At 42.1% G+C, this 25047-nt stretch overlaps 3 protein-coding genes and 1 long non-coding RNA gene across 10 annotated transcripts in view; 1 reads left to right on the top strand and 3 right to left on the bottom strand.

The window, feature by feature from the left end:
* The window catches only part of cgnb (cingulin b), a 19507-nt gene extending 7005 nt beyond the window's left edge, over positions 1 to 12502 (bottom strand). The window contains exons 1-11 of one of the 4 annotated variants that reach the window (XM_088405271.1): positions 12349 to 12502; positions 8710 to 9724; positions 8550 to 8635; positions 8410 to 8461; positions 5188 to 5273; positions 4919 to 5051; positions 3663 to 3875; positions 2286 to 2434; positions 1167 to 1193; positions 774 to 852; positions 410 to 610 (exon numbers count right to left, since the gene is read on the bottom strand). In XM_088405271.1, coding sequence (XP_088261397.1) covers positions 410 to 610; positions 774 to 852; positions 1167 to 1193; positions 2286 to 2434; positions 3663 to 3875; positions 4919 to 5051; positions 5188 to 5273; positions 8410 to 8461; positions 8550 to 8635; positions 8710 to 9724; positions 12349 to 12485 — 2178 coding nt within the window. In that variant the 5' untranslated portion in view covers positions 12486 to 12502. Of the gene's footprint in view, positions 1 to 409; positions 611 to 773; positions 853 to 1166; positions 1194 to 2285; positions 2435 to 3662; positions 3876 to 4918; positions 5052 to 5187; positions 5277 to 8409; positions 8462 to 8549; positions 8636 to 8709; positions 9725 to 12348 lie in introns of all 4 variants that reach the window. The other 3 variants (XM_088405272.1, XM_088405270.1, XM_088405273.1) reach the window with 3 other exon arrangements.
* Positions 12503 to 12724: 222 nt separating this feature from the next.
* On the bottom strand, positions 12725 to 17510 carry pygo2 (pygopus homolog 2 (Drosophila)). Of its 3 annotated transcripts, none has more exons than XM_088405566.1 (4): positions 17359 to 17507; positions 16723 to 16787; positions 15573 to 15625; positions 12725 to 15322 (listed from the first exon to the last, which is right to left on the bottom strand). In XM_088405566.1, exons 2-4 carry the CDS (start codon positions 16772 to 16774, stop codon positions 13673 to 13675), a joined length of 1755 nt encoding a protein of 584 aa, XP_088261692.1. In that variant the 5' UTR covers positions 16775 to 16787; positions 17359 to 17507; the 3' UTR covers positions 12725 to 13672. The 3 variants fall into 3 exon arrangements, with proteins under 3 accessions (XP_088261692.1, XP_088261693.1, XP_088261691.1); XM_088405567.1 differs by having other exon boundaries at positions 16723 to 16784; positions 17359 to 17506; XM_088405565.1 differs by having other exon boundaries at positions 16723 to 17510.
* An 831-nt stretch (positions 17511 to 18341) lies between these two features.
* LOC148406257 (SH2 domain-containing adapter protein E-like) lies at positions 18342 to 21774 on the top strand. Of its 2 annotated transcripts, none has more exons than XM_088405010.1 (7): positions 18342 to 18565; positions 18673 to 19102; positions 19508 to 19634; positions 20229 to 20324; positions 20472 to 20676; positions 20757 to 20876; positions 20968 to 21774. In XM_088405010.1, exons 2-7 carry the CDS (start codon positions 18689 to 18691, stop codon positions 21149 to 21151), a joined length of 1146 nt encoding a protein of 381 aa, XP_088261136.1. In that variant the 5' UTR covers positions 18342 to 18565; positions 18673 to 18688; the 3' UTR covers positions 21152 to 21774. The 2 variants fall into 2 exon arrangements, with proteins under 2 accessions (XP_088261136.1, XP_088261137.1); XM_088405011.1 differs by having other exon boundaries at positions 18673 to 18943.
* On the bottom strand, positions 19396 to 24034 carry LOC148406258 (uncharacterized). The gene is made up of 4 exons (XR_015863993.1): positions 23995 to 24034; positions 23385 to 23454; positions 23013 to 23131; positions 19396 to 20257 (listed from the first exon to the last, which is right to left on the bottom strand). It is a non-coding gene; the product is annotated as an uncharacterized LOC148406258 (long non-coding RNA).
* Positions 24035 to 25047: the final 1013 nt, after the last annotated feature.

The raw sequence follows: 25047 nt of genomic DNA on the forward strand, positions 1-25047 counted from the left end.
TTGAGAATGCGCCGATAAGAGAACACGGAAAGGTATTCCATTGACTGGCTTATTAATTATGGTCTTTTTGCATTTACTCACAATCATAAACTTGATAAAACGCGCATGGTGCGCAACTTTGGGTATTTTATAGCAAAATTAACTCGAAAAACAACTGATTCAAGCGCATTCAATGTTGCACTGGCCCAGCGTTCGTGGTCTGCTCATAATGTGGGAAACCTGACACACGCTTAATGCCTAACAAAAATATGACTTATGAATACAAGAAAATATGAAAAACCCTAAAAGTAAAAGCGCGCCCTATACACAGGTGCATCGTACGTTTGGGGAATCAAAGTTTATAAGATTTTTTTCTTTAAAAAAAAAAAAAAAAAACAATCAAAATATCACTGCAAATGGCGTTGGTCACCTCTTTGGCTTTTTGGAGAGCCTTCTCCAGCTCGGCCTTCTGCGCCTTGACTTCGGCAATCTGCGCCAGGAGCTGGGTTTCGCGCTCGCCACTCTCCCTCTTCAGGGCTTCCAGGGTCTCGCTCTTGTGGCGGAGGGCGTCCTTCTGCTCGTCCGCCGCCAGACGGGCCTGGCGCAGGTCGTCATGGCAACGCTGAAGCTCCTGGAGGATGAGGATTAATCAGTGGGCGTACAAAGAGCTGGAAAGCTCTTTCATGTCGAAAATGCTTTATAAACACGCTATGAACTTTTTTGTATGCTTCGGATTGATTAATAGAGTAGCTTACGCTTGTTGAGACACGCTACCCAAAGAGTTGTTGCATTACCTCGGCCGACGAGGGCGAGTTCTGGACCCCCTTGAGCTTGCTCTCAAACTCCTCTTTCTCCAACTGACACTTCAGAAGCCTGCGGGAGAGACAACAACCCAGTTCTAGAGGATGCTAATAAGGAGCTAGCTATAAGGAGCCACACACACACACAAAAAAAAACACACACACTGGAGGTAATAGCACAAAGGTTCTAAGAACACTTACCTTTTGATTTTTTTAATCAATTTTGAAAACGATTTCAGGGGGGATTGGGTTTGTGATTGCTGTTAGTAAGTCAAGGGATTCAACACGTTCACACATCCAATAATAATAATAAAAACAAAACTCTAAAAATGACTGCTTGTCTGATTTGAAGCTACATCTACACAAAGGCAAACACTCTTTCCTCACATGTGACTGCCGGAGTGCATCCGCGGCCTGCCGGATGAAAAGTGCAGGTGTTAAAAATAGAGGAGAGCTAAAGGAGAATCCAATAAAAGTGTAGAATAACATCTCTACCGATACTGCTTGGAACTGTGGGATATAAAAAAAAATGGACAAAAAAGGGAAACATCAAATGGAAATGTTGCTTGATGTTGGGCCAAGGCTGGAATGTGTTATGACAACCGTGGAAGAAGTAAACAGCAAATGTGCATAAAGGCCCGCTCCAAAAGATAACACGGAATGTATAAAAGGATATCTGCTGATACTGCACAGATTATTGCGCGGCCATATCTTTATGGCTAGTTGATGAGTTGCTGAAAAGTTTAAATGGGAATTAAGTAAAAAAAAAAAAAAAAAAAAAAAGGTCATTTTTTTGTAATTTTTTATTGTCTTTTTTCCCCAAAAGACGGTTACTTTACATCATCATGCGCCTTATAGTCTGGTGCGCCTTATACAGTGCATAAACCGTGAGTTTTCATTTTTGGGGGACGAAAAAAATAAAAACAATCGCCACGTAAATTCAATTTATACCTTTGCATTTCAGACATGTCTTTTTTACAATTAAAATCTTTATCACACCTGTTTGAAAATTTTCTATGCTATATTTGCTCCAATTTTGAAGCAATTTATGTGGAGACAAGGCGCAAAAAATGACAATTTTTTTTCATGTTTTTGGTTGTAATCTGATTCAAAATACAAATAATAATCAGTAATTGGCTTGCCATTCATATAAACAGTCTTTTAATGAAATCAAGAGGTATTTTTGACAAGTTTGACTGACTGTTTTGTTGACATTCCCTTTAGCGCAGTTTCATCTAGTTGATGAATAACGCCACCGCAACCACTACTATAGCTTCTGTTCTATGTGCTTTATAATGCGGTGCACCCAGTTTATAAAAAGTTTTAAAATATGCCATTTATTGTAGGTGTGCCTTATAATCTGGTGCGCCTTGTAATGCAGAAAATGCGGTACCTCAATATCTCAATCAGAGAATATATTTCCATTTTTCTTTACAATTTAAATAAAAGATGTAACTTTTCTTTCAGCGGAGTGAAAGAAGGCAAAGTGACGCAAGCAAGTCTCACTTTTGTTGGGTTTGTTGCAGCTCTTGCGAGGTGGCGTCCAGCTGCGACTTCCAGTGTTCTCCTTGATCCCTGCAGCTGTCCAGCTCCTCCTCCAGGCTCACGAGGGTTGCATTAACACGCTCGCGCTCCTCCTCGATCTGCTCCTGGGACTGACAAAAGACATTCTTTTTTTTAGATTATCCCTCTCGTAAGGAAGAATTATCTCACACTTATAATACTTTTAATAAACAAAAATCGCCTGCGACAGCTAATGGTCAATAGTCCCAAAAAGAGTTCGTCCCAGAAAAATACTGTTTGTTTAAAAAAAAAAATATATATGTATATTTTAGGGGTAACCTCCAAAATGGTTAAGATTAGAAAAGCATACAAAAAAATGGAAATGAAACAACAAATACACAAATCTGAAAAAATGCTTTCTATGTAAATATTGTTTTGAAAATAAAAATAGAATAAAACCTACGAATAATAGATGAATTATAAAATATCTGTGAATGAAAACCTAATTAAAGAAAATGAGAAAAATAATGATACAATGTAATTTTCAAATATGCGCCAAAATATTTAAAAAGAATAGGAAAAATAAACTAAATTGATAAAAATATTTTTAAATGTATATCATTATACATATAAAATATAAAAACATGCATTTATTAATGTATTATTTCTTTCAGTTCGTGATAAGCTGTAGAAATATTTTAAAAAGCTCTACTTTTAAATGAAACATTAATTTCATGGATGAAAATACAAAATTATTAAAAAAAGACTATTTGAAAAAATATATAAGCATTGAAAAAATGTAATACCTACAACAGAAAAATATTGAAAAGAGTGAATTTTAAATGTAAGTAATATAAAATATACATTAAAAACTAAAGCCTCGTAGCTCCCAGCAGAGCGTAAAATAATAAACTTGGATAATGAGCTACACGCTGCTCCACCAAGTCGTTACTTATGATTTTAAAATACATCCCAAGTTTGAAGTTTCTTTCACAGTCAGCCGTCAGCTTCCTGTACGGTGAGTAAAAATGCACCCTGATAAGAAGAAGCGCAAGTGTCAAAAGTGTCTGCCTGCCGTTTTTTCTTCCCAGACTGCGCTTTTTTTATTTTTCTCCCCCCCGCGCAACACGTCTCCTCGGATACATCCTTCAAACTTGGCCTCACACATCCTAGAAATAGTGCACGTAAGGCGAACCCAAAAATCTGCTGAAAGGAGAATTTTGAAAAGATTTTGCCGATGATCACAAGTGGCGGGATTCTCTTTAAAGTCAGGGGCTGAGCCCTAACCGTCTTTTGTCGCTGCCTGATTGGCTGAGGGGGATCAAGAGAGCATCCCGCTATTTTTAGGCGAGAGTAAAGTAAGGCAAATAGATGTTGCACCTGCGTCAGCTGCTCCATGGTTTTCCTGAGGTTGCTCATGTCTTGACCGTACTGCTCCCGGAGCATCTCCATCTCGCGGTCGTGACACTCCACCTCCTCCTTGAGCGCCCCCTTCAGGGCCGTCAGCTCGCGCTCTCGCTGCCGCAGAGTCTCGTCCTGGTGCCGACGCCGCGCCGACGCCTCGGCAAGCTCCGCCTGCAGACTCGCCACGTCCTTTTGCCACACAAAAACACTCAGTTATAAAGATGCTGCTTTTGTGCTTTTGCTTTTGTGCCTCATTTCTTAAAGGAATAGTATGTAAGATTTTGGCTGTTTTTCATTACGGACAGCAGGGGGTGCTGCATTTAGCGTTGTACATAGCTATAACAAACATGGCCAACTCCAGACAAGTGCCACCCCCATGTAGTATAATTTCATGATAACTAGACCTATGAGTATTTTTAAAACATACGGTTGGTCTTTAGGAACATATTCGTTTGCAAGTTTTTGAAATTTACAATCATTTAATTCATTCATTTTTAATTAAAATCTTATACACTGTCGCTTTAAAGTGATATATTTTTTCTTAATTCATTCATCACCGGCCATTTTAGGATGCCCCTTTAAAAAAATTGTAGAAGGCATGTATAAGTGCCTGAGATTGAATGTCTGGTCTTGAATGTTTGTGGACTACGTATGATGCAACAAAATCCATACATTCTTATCAATCTCAGGTGGCGGCCATTTTGCCACTTGCCATTTTGCCAGTTGCTCAGGGCTCATGTAGTGACCAATGACGGCTCACCTGATTTCTGAGTTTGATCATGTGACGTTAGGTAGCTCAGCCGTAATTGGTTGATTCCTGAGGCTTGAGGAACTATTTCATCATAAATTGTATTGAAATGTCTATAATTTCGATATTTTTCATAAATCACAACATTTTTGATAAATCACGTTTTAGTCTATATTTTTGTTTCTTACTGTGGCTGCTGTATATTGCGTGACTTTAATTATTTAGATGTAATCAATATTGTAATTATTGAAACATTAATATATTGCTATGTTCATTTACAATTTTTCTGTATTTTTTTCCTTTTTTTTTTTCATTTTAATGCTATTTTACTTGTCAGGTTTATAAACCGTAATACATTGTTTTATCAGTGGCGTTTACCAAAATATTTTTATATTGTTTTTTACATTTTCAAATGAAGCGCTCAGTCAGAATATTGATTGGATTCCCTGAATACACAAGTTGGGTAAAAGCGTTGCCTCATTACCGCCGTGAGCGCATCGGGGTGGGACGCCGTTTCCGAGACCCTTCTGAGCGCCTCCTGGAGCTCGGCCAGTTGATCTTCTTGCAGACGTAGGCGAGATTCGGCTATCTCTCGACCGATGCGCTCCTCGGCCAACCTACGCGTGAACAGAGGCCATTTTACTTTTACGAATATATTTGTGGATTAAATGGGATCTGTTTATTACGATTATCTTAGACTTTCTTTTTCAAGATTTGCATAGCGGGGCATTTGATTCGGACACTCGTCCTTACTCTTCATGCGCTCGTTGCAGTTCCTTCTTGTAGTGAGCGAGTTGCTCCTCGAGCTCCACCGTGGTAAATTTCTTCTGGATTCCATCCTTCTGCGCACAAACACGCACAGCCGAGTCAACCTTACAACATACATTATTCGCTCTGGATTAGCTGTCTTTTCTTTGCCCTAGTTTCTTTGTGAGCGTCTTGCGGAGAACCGGTCGAACCAGCGACGTGCTGTGAATTTGTCAAGACAAACACACACACACACACTCACACACACACAAAGCTGCGGTGTCGTTCGCCCACCGCCGCCCACATTTGTCAAGGATGCAGAAGGGTTATCTATACAAGCGAGTATCTTATTATACGCTCATTACAGCAACATACACAAACAAAAAAAGTACACTGTAATTTGGAAACGAATTTTGCCACTTTTTAAGGCGGCATCTGGATTTTTTTTTTCGGATTTGAAAACAGGCGCCTTAGTAATACTAAGTTGTCTGCCATTCTTCAGTCAGAAATGATAAAAGAATAAAAACACAGTTGCTTCACTTTGCTTTTAAAAGGCGCTAAGCATGAAAAGTCAACTTTTTGGAGCTTTTAAGCATGTTACAATGTTGCTGTCTCGCCTTAAACCCTCAATGTGTTCTTTTCCTTCATTGATGCGGTGCATTGCTTATTCTGCGTGCCCAAGCGGATAAACATGACTTGAGAGAGAACTGATGATGACAGAAGAAGTTTGTACCTCCTCTACACCGCCCCCGTACCGCCTGTGCAAAAGTATAAATACACACCGACCTTATCCACGTCTATTCGTTTCGTTTTGGTTTCGGAGTTGAGGAGGCGAGGTTTTGCACCGAGCCGGCCAAGTTAACAGTAACATTTCATTTATTAGCTACAACGTTTTACTGTAGACTATGCTTACATGGTGAAAAGGTGTATATGGGAGCAAACATTCGGACAATCAACGTCAGTAGTAAAGAATTCGCCCGCAGGGTGGAATTATTAATATGAATACTGGGTTTCAACAGGGACTCATTTGATAAGAGGAACAGGTGTTAATGAGAGCAGTGTTTTGCAATTTAATGTTAGTAAAATGGCTGTTTTTGGCCATTTATTCACTTTCTAAGGATAGTCTACAGCACCAGCAAGTTTTGTGGCCGGCCAGCAACCTCATGAAGGGAGCGACACATAGTGAGAGATGCTGCCTTTTATGCTATATATGTTTGTTACTATAGATTACACTGATTACTATGTATTGTAGGAGTTTGGTGGTCATTTTCGCTTCTCTGGCACATTTATATTATTGTTATTATCATTATTGTTATTATTATTAGGGCCTCTGAACTAATCTATGGAGGTGGGATTTTTTTTTTTTTTTACTATTTTTTTTGTCTAATTTTCCAAGTATCCTAGACTTATAAACACTTAAAATACACCATAAAGTTTTTTTTAAATACATAAAAAAATCCGTAGTGAAAGGATTAGGTTGCTGTTTTGTTGGGCCGTTAAACTTCAATAGGGAGCGGAGCTTAAGTGTTACAATAATGAGAGCAAGAGCTGCCTGGTGTTCAATGAATTTTTCAATTCCTCTTAACATATGCTTCTTAAACAATAAAATGTAATAAAAATAACCACTTCATTGTTGTGTAATTTAAGAATACGGACAATCTTAAATTATAAGACAGTAAATGAATAGGGCTTCATCGGCAGCTCATTTTCCTATGGAGTCAAAAAAAAAAAAACTCGAGCAAGAAAATGTTATGTTTCCACTGTTAAAAGCAAGCATGATGTCACACAATGGAGACAAAAGCAAAGGAGTTGTGTAACCCAACACTGGCATTATTGGGGCAGGCAAACAAACCACAGTGTCAGAGACCAACGTAACACTGCAGTAAACACGCGCACAAACACACACAGGAAACCCAAGATATTAACAGCATATTCCGTGAGGATCACAAAATGGAAATAGAGTAGAATGTCCAAGGCCCTTCCAATCCAATTATTCCCACAGGAAATCATAAAAATAATTTATTCCCCGGCACATTTGTTACCAAGAACTGTTCGCTGAACTACAAGGAACAGGGTGGTCTTGTGCAACTTGCAAAAAAAATAGAATAAAAGCTAATAAACCTCGACCTTCCTATAAAATGTGCATCGCTGGAAATTCACGAAAATGCATTTTAATCATCCTAACTTTACGTAACCAAATGCCTACTTCATCATTTTGCTAATTAGTGCGTCAGCACATTAAAAATGCAAAATAGTGTGGGCGGTCATAAAGAACACCGGGCCACTTTAGGACCCCTGTGCGGTACGAAAAAGCCCCCCGGTAAGTGCCGGGTTCCAATCCGCCTTAAAAATTAATGCTTCTCAATGACCATGCATTTGCATGGTTGCCTAGCGACCAGGCGACAACACAACAAGACCATAACTCTCACAATCAGGGGTGGGCTCGCGTGGAGATTTATGCAGAAAAGCTGGCACGCTTCAAAGAAGGTTGGCGGCGTTCATCTTAAAGAGCGGCGCGATTGACACGGTCCCTAAATCATTGCGTGAGCTGACAAAAGAGGACTGAGTGAAACGGTGCGCCTTGCTGCATTTTGTCCCAAATGAGGATACGTTGCCAGCCATCTGTTTGCTTCATTAGCGGAACATTACACCAGACACACTCTGACCCAAATGCAAAACCTCGCCAGCGTAGTATTGGCTAATTGTTAGCTGTCAATTGATTAGCTTCTTTTTTTTTTTGGTTAAACAAACTATAATGCAGTTTCTTGTTTTACACAGTGAGCGCAAAGACTATAACATACTTACTATCTTGCTGGAAAGGTATAATGCAACAGAGCAAAATTTTATGGCCTCTGTAAATAACACGCGTTTTACAAACTCGAGTGATGCACGAAAGCCACACTGCCGCAAAAGTGAATGTGACTTTTCTCACCATTGCTAATGAATGGGCTTTGAATGTCTACTGATTGGGACTAATAATGTTTCTCATATGCTCGCAGGTACGCAGGCTTGTTCCTTACAAATCAAAACTTAATGTAAAAAAAAAGTACACTTTGTCTCCTTTTGGTATTATTTTCTTGCCAAGTAGACTGAAAAAGTAGGATTCATTGCACATCTGTAAAGAAGTCATTTTAACTAAATCAAACATCAGTTTAAATTGAAAATCTATTCTGAATCGAATTGTAGACCCAAAAATCGAATTGAATGGTGATACCGTCTTAAGTGTACCTTTAAGGTGCTGGTTGTCTGGTAGACAAGGGATGCTTCATTTGCACTGGTGCTGATGGGAGACGAACAGATGGTTGGATTACTCTACAGTGGATTACATGCTTATAGTCCGATCCCGGTGTCTTGGTAGACTTATTTACCCGTCTTTGAGACCGTTGTAAATAGCTTGCCTGGCTTGAGGTTTTTCCCCACCGCCGATGACTTTTTGGACCCTGGGTGGTATCTCCTTGAAAGGGGAAAATGACAAGTGTGAGAAAACCTGTTAACAAGTAAACCCGTCGTGATCTTACGGGACCTTACGGGTTTTTTGGCTATGACGGGAGAGGCCTCCTTGGCGGGGTATTTTGCCTGTGACGTGAAGCTCGCCCGCGTGGCCTCCCGCGGTGCGGGGTCGTGATTTGACGAGTCGGAAGACAGAGTGGACGCGTACGGATTGAAGGTCGGCGAAGGCGGCGAAGGCCGGGAGGTCTCCTTGCGGGCGTCCAGGCTTTTGGAGCGCTTGCGTTCGTCAAACTTGAGCTGCTGCCGGGCGCCGCTCCGGCCCCTGGCCTGGGGGGCCCCGCTTGATGTTCTGTTGTTGAATTTACTGATGAGCTTATTGATCGGAGCAAGGGAGTTCGTGTCGATCGGCTTCTCGTCGGTCAACAACGAGGGATCCGTCGGAGGTTCCGGAACCTGTTGGTTGGTGTATTTTGCAGGGGACGTTGTCAATCCGTTTTGTCGGAACCCCCTGGGGCCAGCACCGTTCACCTTGACTGGTTTTAACCCGGCTTCATTGTACTCGTCCTTACTAGTCCGATCCTGATCTTTCCGCGCTTCGCTCGCTTTGGCTTTGGGTTCTGCGGTCCTGGTCTCCTCCTCGCCATGACTCCCTGCCTGACCGTCCCCTGGAGGTCTTCTCAAGGGGCTCTGGTAGATTTCCCCTTCCTCATCCTCGGGAGAATGTGCCTTACTTACACCTGTGCTGTGAGGGGTTGTGAACTCTGCTGCTCCGTTGCTTTTGGGAACACTCTTGTATGGTGTCGAGGGCGTCGCCGGGCCGGCGGCCGGCGTGTTAAGCTGAACGCCGTACGAGTCTTTGGCGCCGTCGTTCAGTACCACGTACGGTTGCCCGGAAATCCCCTGAACACGCACAGCCACTCCGTATTTGCTGGCGGGATGGGGCGAGGGGACGGTGCTTCCTTTGGATTTGTCCGGCGATGCGCCGCCGGTGTCCTGAAGGTCCTTGATGAAGCGGATCTGAACGCCATAGTCAACGAGGGGCTTCCTGTCGGCGGATAGGGTGCTCATGTCCACTCCCTGGTGCGCAGGTAGCCTGATAGGACAAGGAAATGGAAATGAGGTGAATTATCTGTGCTCAGGATCACAACAAGAGATGGAGGGTCATTTCCAGTCAAGTCAAACTTTATTTATAAAGCACATTTAAAAAGCTCGTATTCAACCAAAATGCTGTACAATAAAGACAGTGCTGTGCCAGTCACGCCTTGATTTATTACATTTTGTAACTGCATTTATAGTTTTATTTGCAATTTGATTTCTGACATTTGCTGAGCAATTGTCACTAATGACAATGTCTATCCTTGTAAAATCTAAAAAAATGAAGGCAAGTAACATTTTGCAAATGAGTAAGAATCAGGCAAAAAGTTGTATCATGTTCCAATTAATTTTCCCTTAAACTGAAAAAAAAATACTCTCTCTGCCACGACATTAAAAAGCTGCTGATACCTGTAGAAACCCTGTAAAACTCTCATGCAACCCAGAAGTGCCCTCATCTACCCCCAGGGATGCTTGTACTCCTGTTTCAAAATTCCATCTCTTAAGTATAGGTTCAACTTCCTTCTTAACGGGAATGTTTTGTGTTCATGCTAGTGGATCACTTTCCATCCCTGCGAGGTGTGTTCTAAGCACACACAAAACAAACTCGAATTCAGTGTACACTTTCTCTCGTACGCATGACAAACACACACACGCAAAAAAAAAAAATTCTAGCATTGTTTAGATAACTGACTTGTTTCCACTCGAGCAGTCCAGGGAAATGCTTTCGCCGTTGTAAGAAGATTTTAAGACTTTCATATGATCTGGTTCACATCACTAATGGCATTAATGAGGTTTTTACACTGCGGGAGTTTTAATGAACACAATTAGTAACCCGTGTGTTTTTCCACAGCAACATCAAAGTTTGGAAAAATGCTTGACTCCTGCCAATGACTGTTGCGTATTTACGCTTGCTGGCATGACTGGAAAGCAGGTGGCTCTCCTTGGCATGTTTAAGAATAATGAAAGTGGAAGAAGAGTAGACTCAGGATGAGGCAATATTCGTCTCTATTGTTGTGGCTCTGCGAAGCGTAAAACAAAAAGGTTCTATGTCTGCAATGGGCCTCCCCTCGCTCTTTGCCAGACTGTTATCCAAGGAGTCATTCAGGCGATGCGTGTTGACTTTGAGTGGCATCAGCGAGACAGTGCACAAATACACTCGTCCTCACAGGGCGATAAAGGCAAAATATCAGCAAAGTTCGAAACCGCTCAGATTTTGCCAACACTTGCTTGTTCTTTGGTTATAGTCCATATTTTTTTGTCTGGTGGAAAGAGTTTCATCCCGGAATGGATTATTTTAATTTCCGACTGCAAAAATGGATTCTCAAGACTTTATGGTTCCAGCCGCGACCCTCGCCAGGAAATGTCTAACCTGCTCTAACTGACCAGTTATAGTGTAACATGCATTACCTTGGGAATCAAAGTTAGCCTTTGTTTCGCTCTCCCAGTTAAGAGGGGGAAAAAAAAAAAAACATTCCTCGGATTCCAGACAGTCCCTTTACACACGGCGTGGCGCGTGCTTTGCCTTTGGATAGAATACAGAGTGATTAAGAGGACACGACAGCCACTGAGGGGGACTGCACCCTCACAAGTAGTGAGGATGGCTGGATGAGTACAGAGAAAGAGATAGTGTGCTTCTGTTTCTTGATAGACTACCAGTAGCGCAGCAACAACTGTGCAAACCAAGGCGGGAATGTTGACGAACAGGCCAAGCTGCCCACTTGCTTCCTCCTTGGATGCTATTACTTTCTCTCCCTAACTGGAGTATTACCTCCAGGGAGTAGAAAAGAAAGAAGCACGGGGTTGGCCAATAATGAACAACAGTTACCGATAAACGGGCTGATAATCAATTACTGTGTTTGGGTGATATTTTTTTAGAATTGGGGACACGACATCTCAATGGGATTGTGTGATGTGCATCAATAATTAAGATGAATGAACGCAGTTAGGTGTCAGATAAGCAGATTACAAAACGGGTGCATCTTTTTCAAAGCGCTCCAAGGCCAATTCAAAAATGACAACCAGATGTTTACAGTCTGCGGGTTATCTAATTAAAGGGAAAATGCAACAAAGGAGACGCTATCCTCGCGTGTAGCATTCCTTTGGTGTTTGCGTAAGGAGGAGGGGGGCTCACCTTGTACAAAACAGCAACAATGTGCTAATTAAGCTTCATTAAAATACCCTCAAAGTAAACCCAATTAAGTGTCCCCTAATTTAACTTTTTTCAGGGTCAGGTTTATTAGTGGCTGCAAAAACAGATGAAAGCACATAACGAATAATGAATGAAGCGCGCAAGAATTCCAGACTTTTAAATTCTGTTTGTCTATCTGCTTTGGGGCGGTTGCGTCACACCCACCTGTCCGGTCAGTCGGTATCGGTGTGCGTCGAAACCACATGCGAAGAGAAGTAAACATTCATTAAGCGCCGTCGAATCCCATTTAGCGAATAGGGTTGCTATAATAACGTCGTCTTAAACGAGTTTACGCAACGCGCCGCGATCCAATTATCGCTGGGAACCATTTGTTTATGTGCTCAATTACTACGTCATGATAACATTGAAAAAAAATACAGTATTCTAAACATTTACGTAGCAGCAATTAAACATGAAGTTATTGGCAAATTTACCTGCACGGAAATATCCCGGAGCGTCCTGGTGGGATGAGACGACGGGGACTATCGGGAGTCTCCTGCTCCGCGCTGCCAGAGCAACCTGTTGCCAAACACGCCTGACCGACGTGACCACGCCTCCTAAGACACGCCATTGGCTGGAGACTCCGGAAGAAGGAGGGGACAGTTCGCTCCTTTCATTCAACAGCATCCTGGCATTGACTCAAACAGGTGATGCTTTAGTGCTAAAACATTTGCATTTAGAATAGATGATACATTTTAAATTGCTTTTACTCACCAGCGGTATTAGTAGGACCTGAAAGACAACCGTTATGTCACTTGTTTGATACAATAATTACCAGAGGAAACGCGGGCATTAATAATCAGACAAAACTACAAAAAAAATCTTTACTTCAAATTTCAATACCTTCCCACACACACCTCACTCATTTTCACCGTTTCTTTTTTTTCCCACCAGGTGTTGTTCCTCCAGCTTACGCTAGACGGTGCCAGAGCACAGCACAAATATCAGCCAGTACAAAAAAGCTCAAAAGTTCAGAATAAAGACAAGAAATAAAGAAGAAAGGCAACTTGGACATTAAATCATGAAAGGGACAGTATCAATAAACACAATTTTCACTTTTTTTTTGTCATTTGGTGTTCCCGGGAAGGTCTGAATATCAATATGGGACACTTACTGCATTGCTTGATGCGCCATGTTTTCAAAGTATAAGGACGTCCGAAAAGCACTGAGTTCACAATTCGTCAAGACAGAATGGTTGACTTGAATGTCATATACATTTTTTTTTTTTAAACTTGGGTTTTCTTCATCAGTTGGCTCTTTTTTTATACTGATATTTACAATGATTTATGCTCGGTGAGGTATGAAGGGACATAACACGTAATCCCAGCATGCTTCTGCTTTGGATTCAATTGACAGCGATTGTTTCTTGTCCTCATGATGATTGAAAACATTTACGAAAAGTTCAGGCACTCTTTGTGTGATGTTAATAAATACATTGGGGGGCAAAAGGGGGGGGGGGGGACTCAAACTGAAATTTGCCTCAATTTTAACTTGTGTGGTGGTTTTTGATCAGTGCGGGAGCTTGTGTGCCAGTCAGTGTGTGTGAGGTAGTGTGTTGGTGTCAGTGCTGGTTGTCCGAAAGAGTGTGTGTCGGATAACATTCATGATTTTTTTTTTTTTTCTGTGGTGGCGAGGGGGGAGGCGTTTATTTCACTCAAAGTGCTATTTTTAGATATAAGCATGAATGTCAAGTGAGAGTTATGTAGTGAACAAGTAAAGGGCTCATTCAAATATTTTGTTTTTTCCCGACCCCAATCCTCAGCTCTCGTTGGCGGCCACCAGCTGACCCAGTCCCTGGCGGACGAATACGGCCTGGATGTCCTTGGTCTTGATGCAGAAGTCGCAGGCCCACACGGCGGCGCTCTCACGCGTCAGCAGCCCGTAGGCGGGCTCCGTCAGGCCAGTGCAGTCGCGATGGAACCAGCGCTGGCACGATGCCTCGCACAAGATGGCGTCCTGGTCGTCGTGTACCTCCGACATGCAGAGGCCGCAAGGGAAAACCATCCCGGGGCCGCCCAGTTTTCCCGGGCCCGAGCCGGGTCCGGCCGTGGGGGCGGACGGCCCAGGGGGCAAGGGGGACTGGGTGTTGGGGGTGGAGGTGGAGTTTGAAGGTGGGTTAGGGTTGCTGCCGGGGTTGTTGCCGCCATTGTTGTTTGTCATGTTGTTCTGACCGGAATTGGGAGCCGCGTTGGGCATGGGACCGCCGGTACTGGGATTGTTGTTCTGCTGGTTGTGGGAGATGGATCCCGGGGCAGAGTTGGGCGGAGTGGACTGTTGTTGCTGCTGGCCAGAGTTGTTCGAGTTAGGGGTGTTGGCATTGTTGGGGGGTGGGTGCTGGGGCTGACCCGACCCATTCAGGGGGCCGCTAGGAGAGGAGTTGGGATTAGGTTGGGGCTGTGCTGTGGACGGCTGGCCGGGTGTGCTGGCGTTGGGCTGTTGGATGTCTGGGTGGCCCGGGAAATCTCCTCCAGGTTGTTGTGGAACAGAGTTAGGGGGAGGGCCGGGGGGTGTGTTATTTGAGGGAGGGGGCCCGTTCGGGTTTAGGTTAAGCTGCTGTTGCTGCTGCTGAGGGCCAGGGGGAGGTCCTCCTCCGCCAAAGTTCTTTCCATCCTCGTTGCCGGGTCCCGGTGGGCTTGGACCAGGATAGGGACCATCCTGCGAAGGGGGGAATTGTCCTTGAGGTGGCATGCCTGGTAATCCTCCTAACATGTTGCCTCCAGGACCACCACCCATCCCACTCATCATGTTCATGCCCTGACCAGGCCCCATGCCACCCATGGGAGGCATGGGCCCATGCGGGGGCCCTCTGGGGCCTCCTCCGCCAGGTAACGGCGGGCTGTTGAAAGGGTGCCCGCCTTGTCCATGTTGTTGCTGTGGCGGCATGCCAAATCGAGGGTGGGGTGGACCACCTCCCCCGGGACCTCCCATACCGCCTGGAGACAACATGGGGTTGAAGCCTGACCCGGGGTGCATTGGCGGACTGAAGTTTGGCGGTATATTGAATTGGGACGGCCCCCCGGGCGGAAACCCGCCACCTCCACCTCCTCCCCCGCCGCCGCTTCCGCCTCCTCCTCCGAAACCAGGCATCCCCCCAAAGCCAAGTTGGTGGTGAGGCGGTCCAGCATTAGACGGCGGTCCAAACGGTGGTCTGCGTCCAGGTCCAGGCTGTCCACCGCCCGGCCCCCCCATAAAACCCATGCCGCCGCCGCCCATTCGTCCTGCCCCACCATAGCCACCTCCGCTGCCTGCACCCGGACTTGGAAGGAATGGGGGACCGCCAGGCCCGCCACCTCCACTCGGTCGAGATGGCGGTCCGAAGTCATCGTCAAAGGGGTTGGAGGCCACCAGGTGATCCACCATGGGTGTGGGAGGGGGTGCAAACTCTGTGAGGTGTGAGAACCCCGATGCCTAAATCAAACCAGAGAGAAATGTAGTATGAGCACAAAGCACACATTACGCATTAGTTAGATCTTTTTGCAAATGTTCCCTGCCGAGAACTTTCAGCAACTAAAATGTCCTCAGTCAAGGTTTGGAAAAATAGATTTTTTTTTTTCACATGCAATGATGACCTCAAATGTCAATATTCTGTTTTTCCAGACCATTCTGGCTGCTTCATGTGTTTGCATTGATTCCGCTGTGGTCATCAAACGGAGCTAACCTGTGATGTAGACTTCCTTGCCTTCTTTTTCTCCGGGCTCTTCATTTGTGAGGCTGAAAGAAAAACAAAAATAAGCAAAAGAAGGGATGGGGAAGAAGGGAGAGTTTGTTAATATGAAGTTGGTGGACCACCGACCAAGAGGAGCGCCACATTTGGATTGTCCAATACCCCTTAGTGACAGAGTGGATCAGCTGTTTTTTTGTTTTTTTTTAATAGACCCAGGGCCTTTTTTTTTTTAATCATTTATTTATTTAGCCTGTCCCACGTTTGACAGACGAGATGAAATCAATGAAGCGACATAGACAAGATGCTGTACATCCAGGCGGGTACCACCAGAATCGCAAGGAAAAGAGCATGTGGTGGGAGAAAGGCCGCAAACAAGGCAGATGAGGGAAGGAGGAAAGGAAAAAACACGAGGAGACTCCGGTCCAGTGAACTCCTTAGCAAACTCATCTGATCACAATTTCTATTTCAGTGGAACCTAATTATTACTGAAGAAAAAATAAATAAATCATACTTTACCCATTCATTGAGCTTTTCAGGATACATTTTTAACGCATTATCTTGCCGAGACAGGTACTTTGCATTTTTCAAATTAAGAGTGAATTAATACAAACATGAAACAATTTCATGTTAAATAGTGACTCCTTTGCAAAAACCGATGGCAAAAATTGGTCAAGCTCACATTTTTGCACAAACAAATATAAGTTGTCAGTCTTCACGTGTCTATTTTCACAAATGAACAACAAACCTTAAGCATGAACAACCTCCTGCTAATGTTGATGAGGCAATTTAATGCAAATGCTTATTTTATTCCTGAAAAGTGAGGATTTTGACCAACATTGGGGATTTTTCTCTATTGTGGATGGCAGAAACGCTGGAAATAACACAAACTAGCAGTTATGTTTCCACACAAAAATTTATATATAACTTGTGAGTGAACGAATTTGTACGATAAGGTAGGAGTTCACTGTCCATTGTAGCAAGAAGTGTAGAAACCTCTTTGCGAAACAGCCACCACCAGGGACAGTCAGGTACATATAAGGGGGGGGCTAACACAGCACCAGTGCAGCCTAATGGATGAATCCAGTCGGATTTTGTTCTTTTGGGAGAGGAGGGGTGATGAGGGGGGTGAAAGTCAATTTCCTACCTTTGCCTCGTTTTCCTTGTCCCGCCAGTAGTCTCCCCGATTCGGCAGCCATTTAGCTAACACTACTGCCGGTGAGGTGGCGTATCACCGTTCATATGCAAGAGAAAAAGGGGTTAAAAATGACCACGGTGACGGCGAGGACGACGTCTACCACCTCGGGGACATGTCACAACGACTTCTAGTTGGGTGACTGGCCCAGGTCTGTCACGCCGGGATATGGTCTCCAAATCAACGCCAGATTAAAAAAATAATAATTATGTATATTTTTTTTGAAAAAGCGGAAGTAGGCTAGGTATTAAGCTAACCCTTTAGCTCTCTAAATTGTGGTCAAACTCAATTAGAGCTTCACCGTCCCCTGTCTAAAAATGATCATTTACAGATGTGCTAGGTGGCTAACTAGCCACGTTACCCCAAAGTGGCTCGCTCGTAGCCGCGGTTTTAACGTCACAGATACCCCATTAAACACCCGTAATTGTGATTTATGACAGGTATCCGCTTCTCACATCACAAAAAAAAGAAAAAAAAAGAGAGAACAAGCAACCGTTTCATGCTGAGTGGGGTAGGTGGTGTTTTACTGTGCTAGCGTTAGCTCGTAAGCTAACAGCTAGCTATCTTGGGGGAAGCAAAAAACTGTACCCTTTCTTCGTTGCTCGCGCCGCTCGTCCCGTTTAAATTTCAAACTCTCCGGCGGGTCACGGCCGGCAAACCGGTCCTCGCTCGCACGGCGTATGCTTGCTGGTCCAGCATTTAACTCGAATTGGTGGGGGAAAACGCGAATGGAGCCATAATTTGTCGTGGCCTTCTCTCTCGCCACCGGACAAAGAGGGACGAGCAGGAATAGCCCGAATTGTGGAATGTTACAACTCGGCCGAAAATGGGGGTGTTCACTTTTTCAACAGGCATTTAATTTACACTCTAAATAATTTATGTTCTTTAAATGACACTTATTATTACAGTACCTAATATGAACACGATTCTGCTCAGGAAATTGTCAGTACAGCCGTGTGATGTAGTTTTCATCCAATAGATTATGTCGGATTTACCCGCTTTTGACGAGACATCTATTTTGGAACAGACCACTTTCCTACTGTGCAGCGTTTTATTAAAGCTAAGCGACAATTTTCATTATAAAGACAATTAAGAAGTTTAAATTGCACAGTAAGCACGCAACATGATACATTTTATGTCAACTTTCCATTTTTATTAAAAACAACACTTTCAATGTTGTACTTCATACACCGTAAAAATACCATAAAAGCGTAATTTAAAAGATTGTCAGGAAATGGAAAGTTTTTTTTTTTTTTGCCTGAATTAAATTAAAATAAACTCCAAATGTGAAGTCCTACACACCATGAAGAAGCAGTCAGATCCTCTGTAATCATCAGTACTGCATAGTCCATTTTTGCAGAGAATAAAGAATATATGCCTGCTAGTAATAAGATATCTCGGCAAATCATGACTGTGTTGTTAAAGCAAGACCTTCAAGTACATAACGTATGAGTTTTTGAAGAATCCAACTTCCCTCTTTTAAATCGTAATTTTGGATATTGTGATATTGGTGGACAAATTACATTTTGTTGCACTTTAAATTCCATATTTCGCTCAAGTTTTGTGATTATTTCATGCACAGCCACTATCAAGCCATTGTTAAATATTCAATGGTCCATCCCTTTATGACTTCACCACTAGACCCCTCCTTTTTCCTTTTTTAACTCTCCGGGCACTTTCGGAAGCCTCATTGGGACTTGGGAAAAGTGTAAACCTGGGAATGACACCACCATTTAACATCAAGAAAAAGAAGAGGAGGTGGACTGAGGTGGAAGATAAATCCCAAATGGGCTAAGTAAGGATTGTTGTTGTCACATATAAAACCTAAAACTGCTTTTTTAAAGCTTACGTTTCAGGATATTTTGGACATGCTCTGAGAAAATATTTTCTTTGGACCCCCAGAAAACTCTAAGAAGCCATGGCAAAGTGGTTCAAGGAGTTCCCCATCAACCTGAAGAATGGTACCAAAACAGCCACTTTTAAGGCGAGTCTACGTAAAACCTCCTCCGGGGATGGCGCTGGACTCGACTCTATCATCTTACCAGGACAGAACCGCAAGAACTCAGCCACGGATCTGATCAGGGGCCAAAAATATAGCAAAGTGATGGAGAGCCCCCACCAGACCGGAAAATTCCACAAGAATTCCAGAACCGAGCTGGTGACAGCAGAAGAGGTCAGGAACGGGAAGAGTAACGCGAATATTGCTTACATCAGCAGAATGATCCGTGTGGACACTCTGGACAAAAGCCCTAACTTTGACCCCGGTACAGTCATCAGTCACCACATGGTGCTGGATGCAGACAAACAAGTGGAGCAGTTCAAAAGTGACACAGTATGTTTTTGAATAAAACGTGTTTTTTTTTTAAACTGATTTGTGTCCACTGGAGTAGACATTTTTTTGTCTTTATCTTTTGACTTATTGTAGATACTTTATTAAGTGCTTGGTTGAGGACATCCTGGCTTTTACAATGATTTCTAATGTGTTTGATGGACAAAACAGTGAAAAAAAAATTATATATATATATATATATATATATATATATATATATATATATATATATATATATATATATATATATATATATACATTTTTTGTTATACTGTATATACTGTATGAGTCAAATGGTGCTTCACCAAAGTCATTATTGTCCAAACAATACAATTTTATACATCATTTTTGTTGAATTTTCATGATATTTTAAATAATAGGCAAAAGTGTTTTCCTTGTGTCCCCTAGGTGACAATCCTAGAGGACTACGCAGACCCCTTTGACGCCCACCAAACCAGAGAGCAACGGGAATCGGAGCGAACGGGTGACAATGACGGCTACATGGAGCCTTACGACGCCCAGCAGATGATCACCGGTATGTTTTTTTTTTTTTTTTCTTCCCCCTTTGCTGTGTGGAACCCCCTGGGGTTGCCGCGGCAACTGGTAGGTGCTCAGACAATGGGTGCAGTTTCCTCTTTCCTGTCTCTGTTTCGCTTCTCCACAAAGGAAGTGGGCTCCTGATGCCCCCTCCTCTTCCTACTTCCTTATATGGACATGACGGACCATTTATCAAAAACTTCCCAACATCCAGAAAAAAGGGGCAGTCTATCATCCAGTCACAGGTTTTCCTCAACATGTCATTGCATCATACTATTGTTTGAACTCGTGCTACTACACTTCCAGGATGTTATGATGCAAGTGAGTCAATGTAGTAGGCTTAAAAACACTTTTACAGGATGTCAATTTGACACTTTGTATTACCTGTTAATGTGTGTCCACTGTTGTGTCCATTTTGTCTTTGCAAGACAGCAAACACATGAAACATTATGTTCATTTTTTTTTTCTGCCCTTCCAACGCATCATCATTAGTTGAGAACGTTCAGAGGAAATTTCGTGGGAGTCCCCCATGAAGGCTAGCTTTGATGCCGACGTGACTTTCATCTTCATCATTGCATTCCGTCTTTTGTAGAAATCAGACGTCGGGGCTCCAAAGACCTCCTGCGAGTGCAAATGGAAGGGGGTCAGGTCCTAATAAAAGGGGGTCAGCCTGAGGAAAACGGCGAAGGTACACACACGCAAACTTGTATTCCGCCAAATTAAATTGCTTTCCAGACTTCCATCCCATTTTGGATCTCGTTTTACGTGTACTTAATGACATGTCCAGTGTTTATTTAACCTAATTGACAATTTGACACCACTCTTGAACCCGTAGCTCAAATGAACAACCTTGAGTGTTCACCCAAAGATGAAAATCCCCAGAGACAAACACAGCCTCAGCAGCACACTAGGCAGAAAAGCTGGGCGCAGAAAATCCTGAGGTCCCCAACGCAGACCCAATCGTCATCCCCCAGTCCCGGAGGCGCTCCCGAAACTCTCACCTGCTCTGTTGACCCCACGCGACCCCTGGAGAAACAGAGGTAACCACCTCAAATTCCCATGAGATGGTGACATTCCTGCATCTGCATTATTGCTCTTCATTTGCATGCAAACCTCCCAGTTGGTACCACGGATGTGTGAGCCGTCAGGAGGCGGAGCTTCAGCTACAGGCCTGCAAGGATGCGAGCTTCCTGGTTCGGAACAGCGAATCGGACAGCACCAAATACTCCATCGCCCTCAAGTGAGTGTCGCCTGCGTCCGATGCACTTTAACTCCATAAAAAAAAAGACCAAACTGTAAATAATAATTCTGGATTCGTGTTTGCAATCTAGAACGAGTCACGGTTGCGTCCACATCATGGTGGCGCAGACCAAAGATAACGGCTTCACTTTGGAGCAAAACAGCTGCGTGTTCACCAGCATCCCTGAGGTGGTGCACCACTACCGCACCCGTCGGCTGCCATTCACCGGCGCCCAGCACATGACCCTGATGCACCCCGTGCCTCGCAATCTTTAGTCCTCCCCCCCTTTCAGCCCACATCGCGTTCACTCAGGATTACACAACATCACCTCAGGACCTTAATGGACCAAACACTTCACGAAAACTGCTGGAATTTTTCATGAACAGTAATATACTCTATGTCTTGTACTAAACTACACATATACATAAGCTGAAAAAAATTTGAAAATGTTTTTCGGAAAATTAGTATTGGTAGTTTAAAAAAATGCTAATAAAAACGTGTACTGTTTTTATATTTGATAGAATACACTTGTGATAAATATCATTTATCATCAATACATGTCTTTGCATTGCTTATTATTCATCTTTTAAGGCAGTCCCTTATGTATACAAGCATGATAAAACATTTTTAATGGTAGCGGAGGTACTAAAATATTGTTTAATGTTTTTGTCCAAATAAATTAGTATTTCACCTGCGATATTATTATTACGTACGTTATGTATATTCAATAGAAAATGTTATATTATGTTAACATATTATCAGTATAAATATTATTACTTCATTACGAATTATTGCATGCCTTTGCATTGTTGATTTTTCGTTTTAAAATCAGTATTTTTTTAAAAACGTCAGCGTACAAGACTTGTTACAAATTAAACTGATTCTCTGCTTCCCTCTAGCGGGCGTGCTTCATTACTACACCCTTTCCCAGCAACAAAGAGCCATTTGTGGTGTTCCTGTAGGAAAAAGCCATGAATAAAACGCTTGTCATAGCACTTAGAGATAAGATAACACAGAGCAGTGATTTGACGATGCCTTGGAGCACCAAGAAGCAGAAAAAATGCATGCATTAAATTATTAAACACACCGAAGCAACACAGCACACGCCTGCCAGCAATAAAAGTGAACCCCCAAATGAATTGCAGCTGTTCTGGTAGGCTTTTCCTGACATTTTTGTTTGCGGTTTAACTGAATCCTGAAGAAATGCGCTGCTTCGGATCTTCTTTGGAAAATGATCAAAGTTAAATAATTATTCAACGTAATTTTGTTTGTCATTAGCACAGTTTGACATTTTACAGCTCCATTAAGAGACGGTGACGTTATCAGATACATTAATAATCATATTAATGTTTTGCCGTTCGCTATAAGACGGAATGCAATTCAAATAGTTGAACTTCAAATGAACCTGAACGAGCTTTACCATGTGACGGACATTAAAAAAAAAAAAAGCACGTAAATCAAGTTGCATCACACTGGCTGCTCGCCATCCTCAAAAGGAAGCCAGATTGTCGTTTTTGGCCGAGCCTTGGCGGATGGATCGCAGATGTTGCCGGAGTCAGACACACCCCAGCTTGCATTCATTTCTTGTGATTGTTGAGATGACGTGAAGCGCATTAAAAAAAATCTCCTCAGTCTCTCATTCTGGTCCCAAATGGATCAATAATAGGAAAAGCAAAAAGGCAAGCCGTGGGTGTTGTTGACGTCTGCTCTCAAAGGGGACGATCAAAGCATCAAAATATGTCGCCATCCCCCGAAGAGACGGCCTGCTTTACAAAAGATGCCCGGCTGACTGAATGAGGCTAACAGCACTTAATATTATACTCTCTCGCTCAAAAACTTACAAACATTTGGCATTTCCACATCTTGCAATTGGATGTTTTAAAAAAAATCAGCCTCTGACCCCATTTTTACTTGTTGTGAAACTTAAGTGTAATACCTAGCAAGTGGAGAAAAAAACTTGCCATGCCTTAAAAAAAAAAAAAAAAAACCCACACGCACAGGAAGTCCACCATTTTGGTCCCAAGTAGATGTTTTTTTAGAGTCAAGGATTCTTCAAAGCCTTTTTGGTCAGATTGCTAGGAAATTTTAATCATGTGTTTGATGCAGATGTGTGACAATAAATTGCGAAATACTTACGTTTTTGAGTAGCATCTAGGTGAGTGATGCCAGCAAAATGTAGTGACTCACTAGCGCAGATGAATAACTGCTTAGTCCTTCTTTTGTCATTCAATTCTGACATCCTGCTGCACCCTCTTCTAAGACAGGGATGGAAAAGTTTAGACGATGAAGGGGGCCACATTTCTTTTTCTGAGAGGACAAAAATATGTGGATCTGTATATAAGGAGATTTTAGCTATATAATACCTTTATAGAGATGAGTGTGTGTGTGTATATATATATATATATATATATATATATATATATATATATATATATAATTTATTTATTTTTTTAAATTACAAAAGTATTACTAAATCAACCACTCCACTAAACGCTGTTGTTTGTTTACTTCCGCAATTATTGGCGTCCTTTCTTCTTCGCTGTTGCACATTTGGTCAAGCTGGCGAGCGACGTGTCCCCTGCGGATACCAGTGGTATTACATCTTTCAATGCCTCAGTACAAAACACTAAGCACGTTATTAAAAATAACAATGATCGAGGGCCGCATGCCCTTTCCTAGTCTAGAATGCTTGTTTCCGATTTTAACATAAAAAAAATAAAGATGACTTGAAGCCGATCAGGCATCCTAAAACGTTTGCACAAACACAAGGCTGGTATCATATTATTCACTCTGACATTGACGTTCTTTCACCCCCCCAGTAACTGCGAAACTAACAAGGCGGCGTTTTCAAGACATGTCAAGACTACTATCACTTTTATTCCTTGTCCTCTTTATGAATTGTTAGCATCGTATCCAGACTCCCGAAAGGCCGTAAGGTCCCCTTTCCATTGCGTGGAGATACATTTCATGAACCCGAGGAAAGCTTCTCCGATTCCATCCCGGAGAGCAGGAGTCAATCACGAGCCGTTATTTGATATATCTGTTTTTTATTTCATATATGTTAATAGAGCCGCCGGCTGCACTCTACACCCGGATGCGTCATTTAATGAGCACTCACCTGGTCGATCTTCACTAGCGCGTGACGCATGGATTACCTGAGGGCTTCGCTCTGCTCTGCTACGGTAACCCAGATGGGTCAAAAGTAATGCGAAAGCGACACCGCAAAGCGAATGCTTTCAAAGCGGTTTACCTGACGGGCAGCAAGTTTTAAATTACCGTGTGTTACAAAAGTGCTTTTGATAGTTTCCTACGTGTAATATTACTGAAACATTTGGACATTCAAAGTGTTAACGGTATTTCAAGTTTTACACAGGTGAATTATATAATTAGGTGTTTACTCAAAAGACTATATATTTTCAGATTTTTTTTTAAACTAATAACAACACAATTGAATACTTTTCAGAGCAAGGGAAATTAGCATGCTCATATTTAAATTGTGTCCAAAATGTTCAGACAACAATGATGAAAAACAGTTTTAAAATCAGTTTAAACTTATTCATAGCTTGTGCATGGCCGGTGTAAACTATTATGCAAACTTCAAATTCGCAATTGAGTTAATTTTCAAATGATCGATGTATACAAGACGTAAGCTATTAGTTGAATTAATTCAATGTATCCCTATTTTCATGTACAGGTAATATATGTATATATATATATATATATATATATATATATATATATATATATATATATATATATATATATATATATATATATATATATATATATATATATATATATATATATATATATATATATATATATATATATATATATATATATATATATATATATATATATATATATATTTTTTTTTTTTTTTTTTTTTTTTTTTTTTCTGAAAAAACTGTACTCAATGCTGGGGTAATGACCAATCACGTCTCACTGGTTGGTCATGCAAAACCACTATTTGGACTTAAAACTAACCCTAGTGATCAAACTGATGATTTCTGCTAAGAATGGCAATATTTTTTTTTTTTTACAGAATATGGTTTTACTGTGTTAGTAAGGTACAAAACGATATGCAAATTACCCTTTTTTTTCTCAAAACTTGCTCAAAATAATATACTTTAAGAGATTCCACCAAACTATATACATTATTTTACATTTT

This window comes from Hippichthys cyanospilos, chromosome 21 (genome assembly GCF_059441005.1).
Source record: "Hippichthys cyanospilos isolate Australia breed blue-spotted pipefish chromosome 21, RoL_Hcya_1.0, whole genome shotgun sequence".
Taxonomy (NCBI): domain Eukaryota; kingdom Metazoa; phylum Chordata; class Actinopteri; order Syngnathiformes; family Syngnathidae; genus Hippichthys; species Hippichthys cyanospilos.